This window comes from Mchenga conophoros, linkage group LG23 (assembly GCF_057382185.1).
Source record: "Mchenga conophoros isolate Kocher_MC1m ecotype Shallow Benthic linkage group LG23, M_conophoros_male_GT1.1, whole genome shotgun sequence".
NCBI lineage: Eukaryota > Metazoa > Chordata > Actinopteri > Cichliformes > Cichlidae > Mchenga > Mchenga conophoros.
This window is the reverse complement of record NC_140547.1, coordinates 6551738-6567482: the sequence shown is the minus strand read 5'-3', so window position 1 is coordinate 6567482 and position 15745 is coordinate 6551738. Positions and strand designations below refer to the sequence as shown.

The 15745-nt window shown below is 38.5% G+C and overlaps 1 protein-coding gene across 1 annotated transcript; it reads left to right on the top strand.

The window, feature by feature from the left end:
* Positions 1 to 6770: 6770 nt before the first annotated feature.
* scamp4 (secretory carrier membrane protein 4) lies at positions 6771 to 14430 on the top strand. The gene is made up of 7 exons (XM_085266140.1): positions 6771 to 6926; positions 7367 to 7393; positions 7651 to 7779; positions 7896 to 8052; positions 10146 to 10247; positions 12720 to 12837; positions 12965 to 14430. The coding sequence occupies exons 2-7, from the start codon at positions 7387 to 7389 to the stop codon at positions 13151 to 13153; spliced, it is 702 nt and encodes a 233-aa protein (XP_085122266.1). The 5' UTR covers positions 6771 to 6926; positions 7367 to 7386; the 3' UTR covers positions 13154 to 14430.
* Positions 14431 to 15745: the final 1315 nt, after the last annotated feature.

The window sequence follows — 15745 nt, the reverse complement described above, 5'->3', positions numbered from 1 at the left end:
ATTTTCAGCCTGCCAAAAAGTGATTGCCACCTATATCTTGTCACTGAAACAATGTTTCTGCTTCAAAATTGTTGGATATCATCCAGAAGGGTTACATGTGACATATTATATCTCAAACAGTCTCTAAGGACTGTTGAGTAACTATTAAAGGACCATTAATACCCATAACATGCCATTTTCGACCTGCCAAAAAGTGATTGTGGACTATAACTTGTCACTGAGATACTATTTCTGCTTCAAACTTGGTGGATGTCATTCAGAAGGGTCATATGTCAAATATTACATCTCAAACAGTCCCTCAGAACTGCTAAATTACCATTAAGGGAACAATAAAACTGACAATATGCAATTTTCAGCCTGCCAAAAAGTGATTGTGGCCTATATCCTGTCACTGAAGCAATGTTTCTGCTTCAAACTTGTTGGGTATCATCCAAAAGGATGATATGTGGCACATCATATCCCAAACAGTCTCTAAGAAATGCTGAATAACCTTTAAAGGATCATTAATACGTGCTGGTGGATGGTTCAGAGGCTGAGGTGGTGTTGGATGGTTCAGAGGCTGACGTGGTGGTGGATGTTTCAGAGGTAGATGTGGTGGTGGATGGTTCAGAACTGGACGTGGTGGTGGATGTTTCAGAGGTGGATGTGGTGGTGGATGGTTCAGAACTGGACGTGGTGGTGGATGTTTCAGAGGTGGACGTGGTGGTGGATGTTTCAGAGGTGGATGTGGTGGTGGATGGTTCAGAATTGGACGTGCTGGTGGATGGTTCAGAGGTGGAAGTGGTGTTGGATGGTTCAGAGGCTGAGGTGGTGTTGGATGGTTCAGAGGCTGACGTGGTGACGGTGTTGTAACTAGTACTGACTAGCTTTGGAAGTTCGTAGTGTTTACAACTTAATTCTGTTTGAAAAATTTAAATGGGGATTTTGTTAATGACACCAACAACATATTATTGTTGTCTTGTAATTTTTCTAAAGTGAAAGACGTAATTTGAAAAAAAGGAATAATTTAGAAAAAAGGGAATTTATATCGTGAGGTCACGTGTTCTGTTCGTGTGTTGTTTTTTATTTTGCTGTGCTAATAAATACACGTGTCAGCAATACAACAGTCGCTCCCCCTTAATGAAGTTTTTAATTTCAAGTAAACAGAAAAATGCCCTGCTTTTGATTTTTAAATGCGTGCATTGGCTCATAACTGTAATTCATAATGAACTATGGTGTGTTATTCAGGAAATATTTATAATTAAACATTAACTCTTTGGTGTGGTACATTGATATTGTGGAAATAATTCTATTTACAAATACACATCATGTGTTTTTGAGCATGTTACAGTACTGTAATAATTCAACATTTATGACTATATTATAGCTGATTAAAACTACTCATGTATTTCTTTTATTTCTTACAGATGGCGAGTTGTACTACATAAGGTACAAAGGCACAAATCACTGCATTAAGGCAAAAGTGCTGTGTGGGCCCAACAAAGCCAATGAAGTTTTCCTTGATTTTCATGCCAGCAGTGGTGGTTCGCACTGTGGCCAGAAAAAAACAAGAGAGGCAATCTCAAAAAGATTTTATTGGCCTGGAATGTCAGAGGAAATAAATTTATGGGTCTGTATACAACTTGATTATACATGCATATTGTTTGTCTCGCAAAATGTCCTTTATTGTCTTAAATTTCAAGTTAACAAGTGTACTAGTTAGCTGTCGATGTCTTATACGTTTTGTATCAGAAAAAAATTAAAAGTCTTTTTATTGAGATTTATATGATTAAAATTATTACACTGATTATAGTATAATAATATTATTTTATTTATTTTGCCCTCCTTTCAGGTGACTCAGTGTGTGGCATGCCAGGCCAGCAGTGTCATCATTAAAAAGGAGGTGGAGTACACACCGATACAGGTAAACATTTTAGTTGTATTTTTTCCTGTAAATGGTTTGTGACATAATACATAAAATAAAAAACATTGATTAAAATTCAAATTACTATATTAAAAATAAGGCATTGCTAATGATTTCTGTGTTTAATAGGTCAGCCAGCCATTTGAGCTTATTGGAATGGATTTAATTGGTCCACTAAAAACGACTTCAAATAACAACCAGTACATATGTGTACTTATTGACTACTTGACAAAATGGCCCCAGGCATATCCGTTGAAGTCCAAAAGTGCTGAAGAGGTAGCAAAATGCATTCTGAAGTTCTTTTACCAGTTTGAAGCACCGAAGCGCATTCTAACAGACCAGGGGAAGGAGTTTGTGAATGAAGTAAGTAAGAAACACATAAAATCCATTACTCAGTTAGAATTAAATTAACTGTCTAACAAAGTGTCATCTTGTTTTACTAGTGTAATGTGGTTATTTCTTTCTGAATTCAGATCAACCGAAATGTTTGCAAAATCCTAAACATTCAAAGGAGTCTCTGTGCCCCATACCACCCACAGACAAATGGGTTGGTAGAAAGGATGAATGGGACCATACAGAGGTATAATGTTATTTACGCATTTAATATGTTTATATTTTTAATTTGGTTTTCCTTCATATCCCAATAACTGCTTTGTTATTTAATTTTGTAGAGCACTTTCCAAGTTGGTAAATGAAAAGCCAGAGGAATGGGACAAACATTTGGATCCTGTCATGTTCGGCCTGAGAACCAAGCGCCATATGACCACTAAGTACTCACCCTTTTTTTTAATGTTTGGTAGAGAGGCGAGGTACCCTACTCAAATCCCAGATGAATACAGAGTAAGTTATTTTAAATAACATTGTTGGATTAAATACATAAGACTTTAAATGTCTTTTCTTGAATTTTTTTTTGATTGTCATATAATAACACATCCCTTTTCTACATCTTACAGGTGGACAGCAGTGTGGAGGACATTTTGTCTGTTGAAGAGGCAACAGAAGAAATTCTTAGGCTGGATGAAGTCCTTCAGACTGCTATTTCCAATAGCAAAAAAACACAGTCAAAATATTAAAACAAAAATAAAGGCAGACCTAGTCCGAGTTTTACAGTCGGCATGAAAGTGTGGAGGATGAACACGAGGAGCCAGCAGAGGAAAGGGGGCAAGTTAGATCGCAATTACCTCGGCCCCTACACAATTGCTGCAATAGCAGGAAAAAGTGTGGATCTTTTGGACAGCAAAGGTGTGACAATACCAAAAATTAACATTGATCATTTAATGGTGTTCACAGAGGAACAGCCAAGAATTCCACATAAGTTGTCTAATGCTTCTTCTTCTGAGCCATCCACCACTACCACATCCACAGTCGGGCCCCCAACCACCACGTCCACCTCTGAACCATCCACCACCACGTCAGCCTCTGAACCATCCAACACCACCTCAGCCTCTGAACCATCCAACACCACTTCCACCTCTGAACCATCCACCAGCACGTCCAATTCTGAACCATCCACCACCACATCCACCTCTGAAACATCCACCACCACGTCCACCTCTGAAACATCCACCACCACGTCCAGTTCTGAACCATCCACCACCACATCCACCTCTGAAACATCCACCACCACGTCCAGTTCTGAACCATCCACCACCACATCTACCTCTGAAACATCCACCACCACGTCAGCCTCTGAACCATCCAACACCACCTCAGCCTCTGAACCATCCACCAGCACGTATTAATGATCCTTTAAAGGTTATTCAGCATTTCTTAGAGACTGTTTGGGATATGATGTGCCACATATCATCCTTTTGGATGATACCCAACAAGTTTGAAGCAGAAACATTGCTTCAGTGACAGGATATAGGCCACAATCACTTTTTGGCAGGCTGAAAATTGCATATTGTCAGTTTTATTGTTCCCTTAATGGTAATTTAGCAGTTCTGAGGGACTGTTTGAGATGTAATATTTGACATATGACCCTTCTGAATGACATCCACCAAGTTTGAAGCAGAAATAGTATCTCAGTGACAAGTTATAGTCCACAATCACTTTTTGGCAGGTCGAAAATGGCATGTTATGGGTATTAATGGTCCTTTAATAGTTACTCAACAGTCCTTAGAGACTGTTTGAGATATAATATGTCACATGTAACCCTTCTGGATGATATCCAACAATTTTGAAGCAGAAACATTGTTTCAGTGACAAGATATAGGTGGCAATCACTTTTTGGCAGGCTGAAAATTGCATATTGTCAGTTTTATTGTTCCCTTAATGGTAATTTAGCAGTTCTGAGGGACTGTTTGAGATGTAATATTTGACATATGACCCTTCTGATTGACATCCACCAAGTTTGAAGCAGAAATAGTATCTCAGTGACAAGTTATAGTCCACAATCACTTTTTGGCAGGTCGAAAATGGCATGTTATGGGTATTAATGGTCCTTTAATAGTTATTCAACAGTCCTTAGAGACTGTTTGAGATATAATGTGTCACATGTAACCCTTCTGGATGATATCCAACAATTTTGAAGCAGAAACATTGTTTCAGTGACAAGATATAGGTGGCAATCACTTTTTGGCAGGGTGAAAATGGCATATTATGGGTATTAATGATCCTTTAAAGGTTATTCAGCATTTCTTAGAGACTGTTTGGGATATGATGTGCCACATATCATCCTTTTGGATGATACCCAACAAGTTTGAAGCAGAAACATTGCTTCAGTGTCAGGATATAGGCCACAATCACTTTTTGGCAGGCTGAAAATTGCATATTGTCAGTTTTATTGTTCCCTTAATGGTAATTTAGCAGTTCTGAGGGACTGTTTGAGATGTAATATTTGACATATGACCCTTCTGAATGACATCCACCAAGTTTGAAGCAGAAATAGTATCTCAGTGACAAGTTATAGTCCACAATCACTTTTTGGCAGGTCGAAAATGGCATGTTATGGGTATTAATGGTCCTTTAATAGTTATTCAACAGTCCTTAGAGACTGTTTGAGATATAATGTGTCACATGTAACCCTTTTGGATGATACCCAACAAGTTTGATGCAGAAATATTGTTTCAGTGACAAGATATAGGTGGCAATCACTTTTTGGCAGGCTGAAAATGGCATATTATCAATGTTAATGTTCCTTTACGGGTTATCCAGCAGTTCTAAGGGACTGTTTGGGATATGATGTGCCACATATCATCCTTTTGGATGATACCCAACAAGTTTGAAGCAGAAATAGTATCTCAGTGACAAGTTATAGTCCACAATCACTTTTTGGCAGGTCGAAAATGGCATGTTATGGGTATTAATGGTCCTTTAATAGTTATTCAACAGTCCTTAGAGACTGTTTGAGATATAATGTGTCACATGTAACCCTTCTGGATGATATCCAACAATTTTGAAGCAGAAACATTGTTTCAGTGACAAGATATAGGTGGCAATCACTTTTTGGCAGGGTGAAAATGGCATATTATGGGTATTAATGATCCTTTAAAGGTTATTCAGCATTTCTTAGAGACTGTTTGGGATATGATGTGCCACATATCATCCTTTTGGATGATACCCAACAAGTTTGAAGCAGAAACATTGCTTCAGTGACAGGATATAGGCCACAATCACTTTTTGGCAGGCTGAAAATTGCATATTGTCAGTTTTATTGTTCCCTTAATGGTAATTTAGCAGTTCTAAGGGACTGTTTGAGATGTAATATTTGGCATATGACCCTTCTGAATGACATCCGCCAAGTTTGAAGCAGAAATATTGTTTCAGTGACGAGTTATAGGCCACAATCACTTTTTGGTAGCGCTAAAATGCCATGTTCTCAGTCGTTATTCTGAACAAACAAGAAAGAGTCATGGTGATACTGGCACAAATGGTCTTTATTGTTTTAACTACTATTCGACAGTCTTATAACAAATATGAACAACGAGAGTAGACATACTAAACCTGTAGGCATTAATTATTCCATCGTGATGCGTGTAGTCATTCGTGACTGCGCTACACACTGAAAGCAACGTTCTGAAAAGCGTCATAATTCAGTTACAAGAAACGTTGAAGTTTCATAAATGCATACCTTTGCCTAATAACAAAGGCATAAATGTGTTTGTTTGCCCCCCCCCCCCGTTATATCAGTTGCACGGAAGTAGCTGGCAACGCAAGTAATCCGGGCGCTACAGCTTTAAGCAGCTGCGCGCGCTCCCGCGGACGGCAATCAGTTTCTGGCAGACAATCACTTTTTGGCACAACACCTGTATAAACTCCCGACTATTCCAGTGTCCCGGACCAACAGTTTTTTTTTGTGTCAGTAAAGCGGCTAAATGTTTATGAATGTGTTAATGAGGTTTTCATTTCTCTACTTTATGATTAAAAAGGCCTCTCTCAGCCTCTGAACCATCCAACACCACTTCCACCTCTGAACCATCCACCACCACATCCACCTCTGAAACATCCACCACCACGTCCACCTCTGAAACATCCACCACCACGTCCAGTTCTGAACCATCCACCACCACATCTACCTCTGAAACATCCACCACCACGTCAGCCTCTGAACCATCCACCACCACATCTACCTCTGAAACATCCACCACAACGTCCACCTCTGAACCATCCACCACCACGTCCAGTTCTGAACCATCCACCACCACATCTACCTCTGAAACATCCACCACCACGTCAGCCTCTGAACCATCCAACACCACGTCAGCCTCTGAACCATCCAACACCACCTCAGCCTCTGAACCATCCAACACCACTTCCACCTCTCTGTTTACAGAGAGGGGACTGGGTGGAAACGATGTCATGTTGAAGTCACGCGTTTTCCGTTTACCGCTCGAATGGCTGCTGGGACGTGTAGTTCTACTGGTCCCCTGTACTTGCCGAATATAAACAGTTTTGAACTACATGTGGTGAACGGGGTAGCGCAGTCGCAGATGATGGGTCGAAAAAGCGCATGCGATTCCTAAACGATTCCAGGACCCCACCGTTGTCGTCGACTGAACCGCGAGGATATTCTGTTACCCCGGTAAAGCCGACATGTCTTTGCTGTCCTTTTGCTGTACAGACCATTGCTATTCAAATGAAGCAGCAGCGTGAGATAAAGTCACTGAGCTCATATCTGCTACTGTACGACAACTAACTGCTTAGGAACACGCCTTAGCTGCTATCAACTCTAAAATGTCTCACGTAAAGCAAAGAGTTAATAACTTCACGTTGGCATTGGTAAAACATGAAAGTGTTCCTGTTGGCGTATTGAAATCGGTATACAATTTGAGCAAAGTTGAAATCTGCAGTTAGAACTAATTAGAGGGTTTACTGTTCCTGCAAGTGGTCGAAGGTTAGCTTGAATTTGTATAAATCAAGGTTAGCACTGGCAGAAAATTAATGGCAGTTATATATATATATATATAATTTAAAAATGTGTGGAGATTTACGTCTCTTTTTTTGTATATTCTTCTTTTTCAGGGAAGACGTGGAATTTCAAAATGGCAGGTTAGTTGCTATCTCTCTATTAAAGAAGGGGTGGGCTGCAAAGTACTTGGAATGCAATTTTTACTCCCTGCAAAAATTGGGCCCCTTTAGCAGGCCAGTTTTGGCCTCCAAGCCTCATGTTTGAAATCTTATTTAAAGTACAACTCCACTATACCTCGTTTTCTCTCTCTCCCTCCCTGCACTGTATTCAGATATATTCAAATAAAAACTATTACTATGGCAGTACTTTTATGATGTAATCTTGCTTCTTGTTTCAGAGCGGGCCAATAACTTTCCACCCCTGCCCGAGTTTGTAAAAATAAAGCCATGTTTTTACCAGAACATTGAAGAGGAAATACCTGCACCCCACCAGCTGCTGGTACGCAGAGTCTACATTCTCTGGATGAGTAAGTGTCTTCAGTTTCTTCAGAACAGGAAGCATATGGATTCCTACCATTTTTGCTGAGAACGTACTTATTTCCCTTTGTTTTTTTTAACGCACGCTTATTTCTCCTCTTTGCAGTGTATTCGGGAACACTGTGTGTAAATTTAATCGGATGTATTGCTTGGTGGGCCGGGGGTGGAGGTGCCACAAACTTTGGCTTTTCCCTGCTCTGGCTCATCCTCTTCTGCCCCTGTAGTTACACCTGCTGGTTTAGACCACTCTACAAAGCTTTCAGGTCAGTTATCATTTAGTAATTCCCACAAATTTATGAGCAGCTTCTGATTACACGCATGCATACATTACAACTTTAGCATAACATCAGGCGTACATTAAAAAGTTCTTATAAATGCAAAACAAACTCAGATGACACATTATCAAAGTCAAATGTTTACCCAGGGAGTAAAACTGGCAGAGAGAAAAACTAATGGCTTTCAAGCATGTTCCAAAGAAGAAGACTATAACAAGCAAAGGCTCTACGGTAAAAGCTGTTTTGTTTTGTTTTCCAGTCTGGAATGCTTAAAAGGCAGCAATAAACATAATATAGATCAAGGGAAAATGAAAATTCATCTGTATCTAGCTGCATTATTCCAGAGCTATGCCAAAAGGTGCAGATCAACTGAAGGTTTTTCAGGGTGCTTTTAGAACAACCCGATAATAATGAATTACAATACTCGAGCCTACAAGTAAAGATGCATGAACTACTATTTCACCATGACTCTTAGACATGACTATTCTAATTTTAGACATATTGCACAAATGCAAGAAAGCAGTGCGCCATATTTGGTAAATATGCGCATTGAAGCACATATCCTGGTCAAAAATGACTCCAGGATTCCTTTGCCAAGGTAATGCCATTCAGAGTAAGTATCTGGTTAAACACAGTGTTTCTAAGCTTTTTAAAGTAAAATAAACTCGGTTTTATCTTAATTTAGAAGCTTTAAATTAGAAGACTTTTTATGTCTCTTAAAAAAGTCATAGCTTTGAATCAGTTAGATGTTGAGTGAGCTTAAGAGAGCTGCTTGCACCATGTGTCAAGAAAAGTGGTCTAAAAGTATTTCCTGAAGATTATATATCTGATTCAAAGTGTGTCAGTTTCAAGGGTTTACGTACTACTATCTGCATGTGTAATTTTGTGTCAGTATGTTCAGGAAAGATGAGGAAGATTATGATCGCCTCCACCAGGGACATGTATGTTTTTGTTAGCATTTGATTGCATGCATGTATGTCTCACTCTCTGTAAACATGATGGCTTCAAAAGTTTATCATAAATTATGGTAAAACTTTCTAAGCGTGTGGAGTGGCGTCATGTTAATAATCCATTAAAATTTTATTTCCATCCACCGATGTCTTCAAGATCATCTTAAGGATTTATTGGTTGAAAATTGACCAAAAGCCTTTTAACTTACAAGCTAGTTAATAGTTAATAAAAGCGGAAAAGGTGAGCTTTTTTGGTATTTAAAAGTGAAATAAAACAAATCTAACTGAAAGAAAAAGATTATTCATAATTTTGAGAATAAAGTCAAAACCTTGAGATTAAGGTCACAATTCTATTTTGAGGAAAAAGTCGAAACGTGGAGATTACAGTTGTCGTTACAAGACAAAACTGCCACGGTTGCAATACCCTCTGAGTTAGTAAAATCGTTCTTGGTAACTAGGAAGAATATGATTTCTCTTTTAACACATAATCATATTGTGGCGATAAGGACATTAAAAAGATGGTCAGATTGAAAAACTTTGAAGTAGATTTTGAATTTTTTTCTCAAAATAGTTTTTCGGTTTAATCTTGAAATTTCAACTTTCTTCTCAAAAGTATCGACAATATTTCTTTTCTTATGCAGCCCTAATACTCATAGAATGAACTCTTTAGAACGGACAGAAATCAACCCAACCGGTCGCGGCAGATGGCCCCGCCCCTCCCTGAGCCTGGTTCTGCTGGAGGTTTCTTCCTGTATGATTGTTGGGGTTTTCTCTGTATGTATTATTGTAGGGTCTACCTTACAGTATAAAGCGCCTTGAGGCGACTGTTGTTGTGATTTGGTGCTATATAAATAAAATTCATTGAATTGAATACAAGCCCCCAAAAAGTTTGATCAGCTCTGACTGTGCTGCTTGTTTTCTGATTTGAATTTGCACCCATCTTTTGAGTTTACTGAGAACATTTCCAGCTTTTCTGTGACTTGTTCATGTTTCTCTGCAAGTATGTGTGGTAGTTTGACTCAAATCTTGCCAACAAGAAGGAAGAAGCAACTTTGCAACAGAAATGGAAAACCTTCGGGCTTTTTTTCTACTGTATCATCTTTGTATTTTCTTTTCTTATTTTCTTCATAGGGCTGACAGCTCGTTCAACTTCATGGCCTTCTTCTTCATCTTCTTCTTTCAGTGTGTCTTGGCCCTCATCCAGGCTATCGGCATCCCTGGTTGGGGAACATGGTAAGTTGAACCAAACCTGCTTTGAACACCACACATATTGGCTGCTAGTTTATTTATTTATTTAGTTATTTTATGTTATTGGGTCATGAAGGTTTCTCTCTGATGATCAAGGCAGCTGGAAAATGTGCTTTTCACCACACATGGCTGTTTCTCATCTGTTCAATAAAAAAAATCATGAAGTTAACATATAAGGAGGTGAAACATTTCAAACTGTTTTAAAATTGAAAATAATTGCCATTTTTAGCCTGTTATCTACCCAGTTGTGTGTAAATACAGAATGAAAGTGCTTTTTTTTTTTTTTGTATATGTTTGAGCTGCAGAATAACAATGTGGTTTAAATTTTGTGGATTACTATTTTATTATTTTTTAAATTTCGCAAAGTTTTTATGAAGTGGTGTTTCTAAACCGGTTTCATGTAGTACTGACATCGATCTGTTTTTAGAGACATTGTACTCTCATTGGCCGCATTGTTAGGTACACCTGTCCAACTGTTTTTTAAGCACTTATCTAATCAGCCAATCACATGCCAGCCATTCAATTAATTTAAACATGGTCAAGATGACCTGCTGATTTTGGCGGGTGGGGGGGTCATTCGTGATATCGTTATAGCAACACTGTGCCTTTATGTCCCTCATGCACAACAAAGTGACATATCTGACAGTGAGAAGTGTATTTCTGCTGCTGAAGATTTGGTAAAAAGGGAGCTGCTCTAACACCCCCAACATAGCGCAATACTTTTGGAAAATATGCTAGAAACCTGTTCCAGCTGAATGGAACAAACTTCTTTTCAACACTCGAGGCAAAAACACTGTGGAGTACAACTGGGCTAGGGTGACAGGCAAATAGGAGAGATGCTGGCAGCTGTGTACAGTCCAAAAGTAAACAAATGGTTCAACCAAACGTCACTGGTGCATAGCTAGTTAAACTGCGTATAGACTGGAAGAGCAGAAAATGGATGCAAATCATTGACGTGGTTATATATTGTTTGGCAAAGTACATGAGACCAGTTTAAACGGTGGGAAAGGAAGCTGTTATGCAAATGGTTAAAGAGACCAAGCCACATTACAACATCCCAGATAGAAAATCTTTTACCATTTTTAGTGTTCAGTGTCTTTTTTTTTCTGCTTCAGAAGTATTGTGGCACATTTTCTTAAAAAATATAGTGATTTAATTTTGAGGCTATATTGCCCCCAAATTTAAATGTTGCATGGTTGTTGGTGCCATACAAACCGGTCGGAGTATTTTAGAAACCGTTGGATTTTCCCACACAACAAACTCTAGAATCACAGAGACTGGTCCCAAAAAGATATCCAGTGAGCAGCAGTTCTTTGAATCAAAATACCTTGTTGCTGACAGAGGAGAATGACCACACTGATTTGAGCTGATAGAAAGGAAAAGTAACCACTCGTTAAAAATGAAGGGATGTAGCAAGACCACTGTAGGGAAAACTCCTGCCAGCTAAGAACAGGAAACCTGAGGCCATAATTCACACAAGCTTCTCAAAATTGGACAACTGAAGATTGAAAAAATGTTGCCTTGTCTGATGAGTCTTAATTTTTACTGCAACATTTGGATCGTGGAGTCAGAATTTGGCATGACAGCATGTAAGAAAATGACAGTGAATTCACTGAGCTCAAATGGCCTCCACAGTCACCAGATTTCAATCCAATAGAGCAACTTTGAGATGTCGTGGAATGAGTCTCATCATGGTTGGTCAGCAGAGAAATCTACAGCAACTGTGTGATGATATCATGCGATTATGAACTGAAAAGTTTCCAGGACGTTGTTGTATCTGTCACCTAGAATTAAGGCAGTTATGACAGCAAAACAGGATCTAACCTGGTACTGATAAGGTGTACCTAATGACCATGAAGGTGGCCAGTAAGTGTAGGTCAAGTAGTATCTTGTTTTCTTTCTTTTTTTTTCTTTTTTTGTTAACATAAAACATGAAAACAGGGGTGGCTAAACCTCAGCAAGTCTTCTCCTATTTGGAGGATTGGTGTTTGATCGCTGGTTGCTCCAATCTGTATGCCAAAGTATCCTTGGGCAAAATACTGACCCCCATGTTGCTCTCTGATGCGTTCTTCAGAGTGTGAATGTTAGATAGAAAACACTTGCGTGTAGAAAAATGTCTGTATGAATGGGTGAATGAGGCAAGCTGTGTAAAGCGCCTTGAATGCGTCAGTAAAAAGAAACACTCCATATAAGAACCAGGCCAGAAAATCTTTAAAAATGTAGGAAGTAATAATAAAAAGTAATGATAATAAGACTTTTGGTCGATGTGTTAGCTGATCATTGCTGCGCTGTTTGTTGCTATGCCTCAGTTCTCACTGCTTCGTGGCTCTTTTTTTTTTTTTTTTTTTTTTTAATAAAACTTTAAATTGCATTTGTATTAAATCCACTTTGCTAAGTGCATACTGTCTGATACACTAACCCATAAAACTCCATCTCACCCTCACCAACACAACAAAGCGGCTGGATTGCAACAGTGACGTTTTTCAGCCAAAATGTGGGCTCTGCTGTAGTGATGCTTATCACAACTCTGCTCTTCACTCTGGTGACTGCTTTAATGGCACTGGTTCTCATTAAGGTGAGTGAACGCCTATGCTGAAAATGCACACGCACTTACCTTTACCTTTGTGTGGGTCAACGTGCACACAGTTCCTTGCAGACACCAAAGCACACCAACAACTACCTAACACACCCACTTTCTCCAGGTGCACAGAATGTACCGTGGTGGTGGCGGTAGTATGCAGCGAGCTCAGGAAGAGTGGAGCACCGGGGTGTGGAAGAGTGCCACGGTGAGGGAAGCGGGGCTTAACGCCGTCGCTCAGACTGCCCAAGGCCCAAGTTTGCCACAGTACCCTACGGCGGTGCCCAGCTATCCCGACAGCAGTCACTGGTGATGGCTAAGAATCGCCTCTAGGGGGAGACAGATAACTGGCAGTTTAACCAATGTTCAAGAAAGCACTTCAAAAACGCCATTTATTTAACCCTTACTTTTCAAAGTATACAGGTGTGTTTTATGAGAGGACAGAGTTTTATCAGAAAGCCTCTACACATGTGGTAGAGGACTATCCTTAGATTATACCATTCCATTTCAGCTTTGTTTACATCTAGTCCTTAAAATGAATGACTCAATTGGAAAAAGAGTGAACACTTTCAAGAGTGTGTGAGAGATGTGTGCCTTATAGACCTCTATAATAGGATTGTTTTTGTATATTGCCAGAATTGCATGCTCGAAATAATGGTATGCTGAAGAGCCGGTTTTTGAGCATAAATTGAGCTTATTTTTGATGGTCTGCTTGATATGTCCACGCTTGCCTGTGATGTATTGAAATGCGCCTTACTGTTGTGTTCAGATTTTTGCATGTTTAAAAAAAAAAAAGCCTGAACACCTGATTTTTGCCTTAAAAAAAAAACACTCTAATTGTTCTTTTTTGTTGTTTTTTTTTTTTTTTTGTAAAACTGGATGCTTCAGTGAAGCAACTCTTCTGTGCAACTTATCATTGAGCCAAAACACTTTCTACTCTTACGACGGAGGGGGCTGGGTGTCTCCACCTCAGTATTTCACAATTCCTGTTGTTTTAAAGCTACACTGTTTGCTTCTAGTGGTCAGTGCCCTGCAGTGACAGCACCTTATCAGCTGTTGCAAACCTCCAGCAACTTTCAATTTTCTCCCAGATAGACTGAGTTATTGCATCTGGGGTCTACACTGTATTGCATGCAGCCTGCTGTGGGATTCTGAATGAAGGCGATTCTCTTATTACAAATAAACGGATGTGATGTAAACAGTAAAGACGGGTACAAACCGCTGGCTGAGTGAACTAATGCATGCAGATGTGGTAACAAATTGTTTAAACATAGTCTAATATCAGACATGACTGAGGAATTATTGGATTTTTTTTTTTTTTTTTTTAAAGAAATATGCATATATGCTGGTAATGCAACACCGTTGATCCAGATAAAGCTTGTTTGAAGTAAAAGCGCTGTCATAAAGAAAGGTTGCTCCCTCATAGATACACAACTATTTTTTTTTCTTTTCAACATACTGAAGTGCCCTTTATGGCCAACTGCCAAATGTAATACTTTGATTTTTCTGATATTTGATAAGTGACTGATAAAATGGATATGTTAAACTAACACTGTTGCAGCATTTCAATAAATCTTCTTTTTCACATTGTGTTTGCCTGTCCCTGCTTATCATAAAAATACATGTAATTGTTGGATTTATGTTGAAAGTCTTAAAAATGAGTCAGTTCTGCCACAGCTACTTTAATATAGAGTGAATTTGATTGATTGAATCTTTATTTTGAACATGTTGAAAAAGTATAAAAAAAAAAAAATAGAATTAAAAGAGACAAATGAACAAAGCAAACAAAAGGAAAACGAGCAACCACAACTCCAAATAACGTCCATGTTCAAAAAGGAGCAGGAAGAAGCATAAGCTTATTTAATCCCACCCCTTTTCCACTATCTAGTATCAATAGACTACAGAAATACCTCCTTGTAATTACATTATATGTCATGTGTAATTTTTTTTTTTTTTTTTTTTTTTTTTTAATATATACACATATATGTTTCTATCTATCCATACCTACGTATATACACACATACGCACATATACACATTTTCAATAACCCCATTAACACCTGAAGGATACACAACCTACAATTTTATATATATTTAATATATATATATATATATATACATATATATATATATACATACATATATATATATATATATATATATATATATATACATATATATATATATACATATACACACATACATATACACATACATATATACCCATACCAACAAACCCGTGCATGCGCACACACATGAAAATATTAGACAAGAACACCCTATCAAATCTCTACCTTTTCCCTGTACCCTGTAAAAACCATATCCTTAAACCGCTTTTTAAACTGCGCCATGCTTGGACATTGCTTCATATCTTTACTTAATTTAAATCTTTTTACTTGAGTTTTATATATACTTTTTATGCTGTCTTTAAACTGCAAGCAAACTCATGTATATCAGTTCAGTTTTGATAGTCTGAACACCAAAAATCATAGAGAATGAGCTTTTCAGCTGTGATTTGAACCAGATGCCAGTCTGATTTATTTTTATTTCTTTTGCAAGCAGTCCTGTCAGTTTGTGGAGCTTGTACATTTCTTGCCTGACTTCACTCTCTTGCTGTGAGACACTAGTGAAATGCTTCGGGGTATGAATAAAAGTATCTCTTGACATCCTAAAATTCTGGATGAAATCTGCTCCAGTAAAGCTCATCATGTTGCAATCCTACTATTCTTAAATTCAACTAATCTGAATTTCGTCATACAGAAGTAGCAGCTATTGCTTCACAAGAAGACCCTGAAAATTGATAATATTTCACCCTACAGTTTTACTGCTGATGAATTCATTTCAGCAACACTATTATCCTTTAGCTCAGGGGTCCCCAATCCCAGTCCACGAGGGACGGTGTCCTG

What these genes read in the sequence shown, in the direction of transcription:
- scamp4 (XM_085266140.1), top strand. An exon ending in AGTCTACATTCTCTGGATGA is followed by an intron (nt 7,780 to 7,895) that starts GTAAGTGTCTTC and finishes TCCTCTTTGCAG; the next exon opens with TGTATTCGGGAACACTGTGT. An exon ending in ATCCCTGGTTGGGGAACATG is followed by an intron (nt 10,248 to 12,719) that starts GTAAGTTGAACC and finishes AACACAACAAAG; the next exon opens with CGGCTGGATTGCAACAGTGA.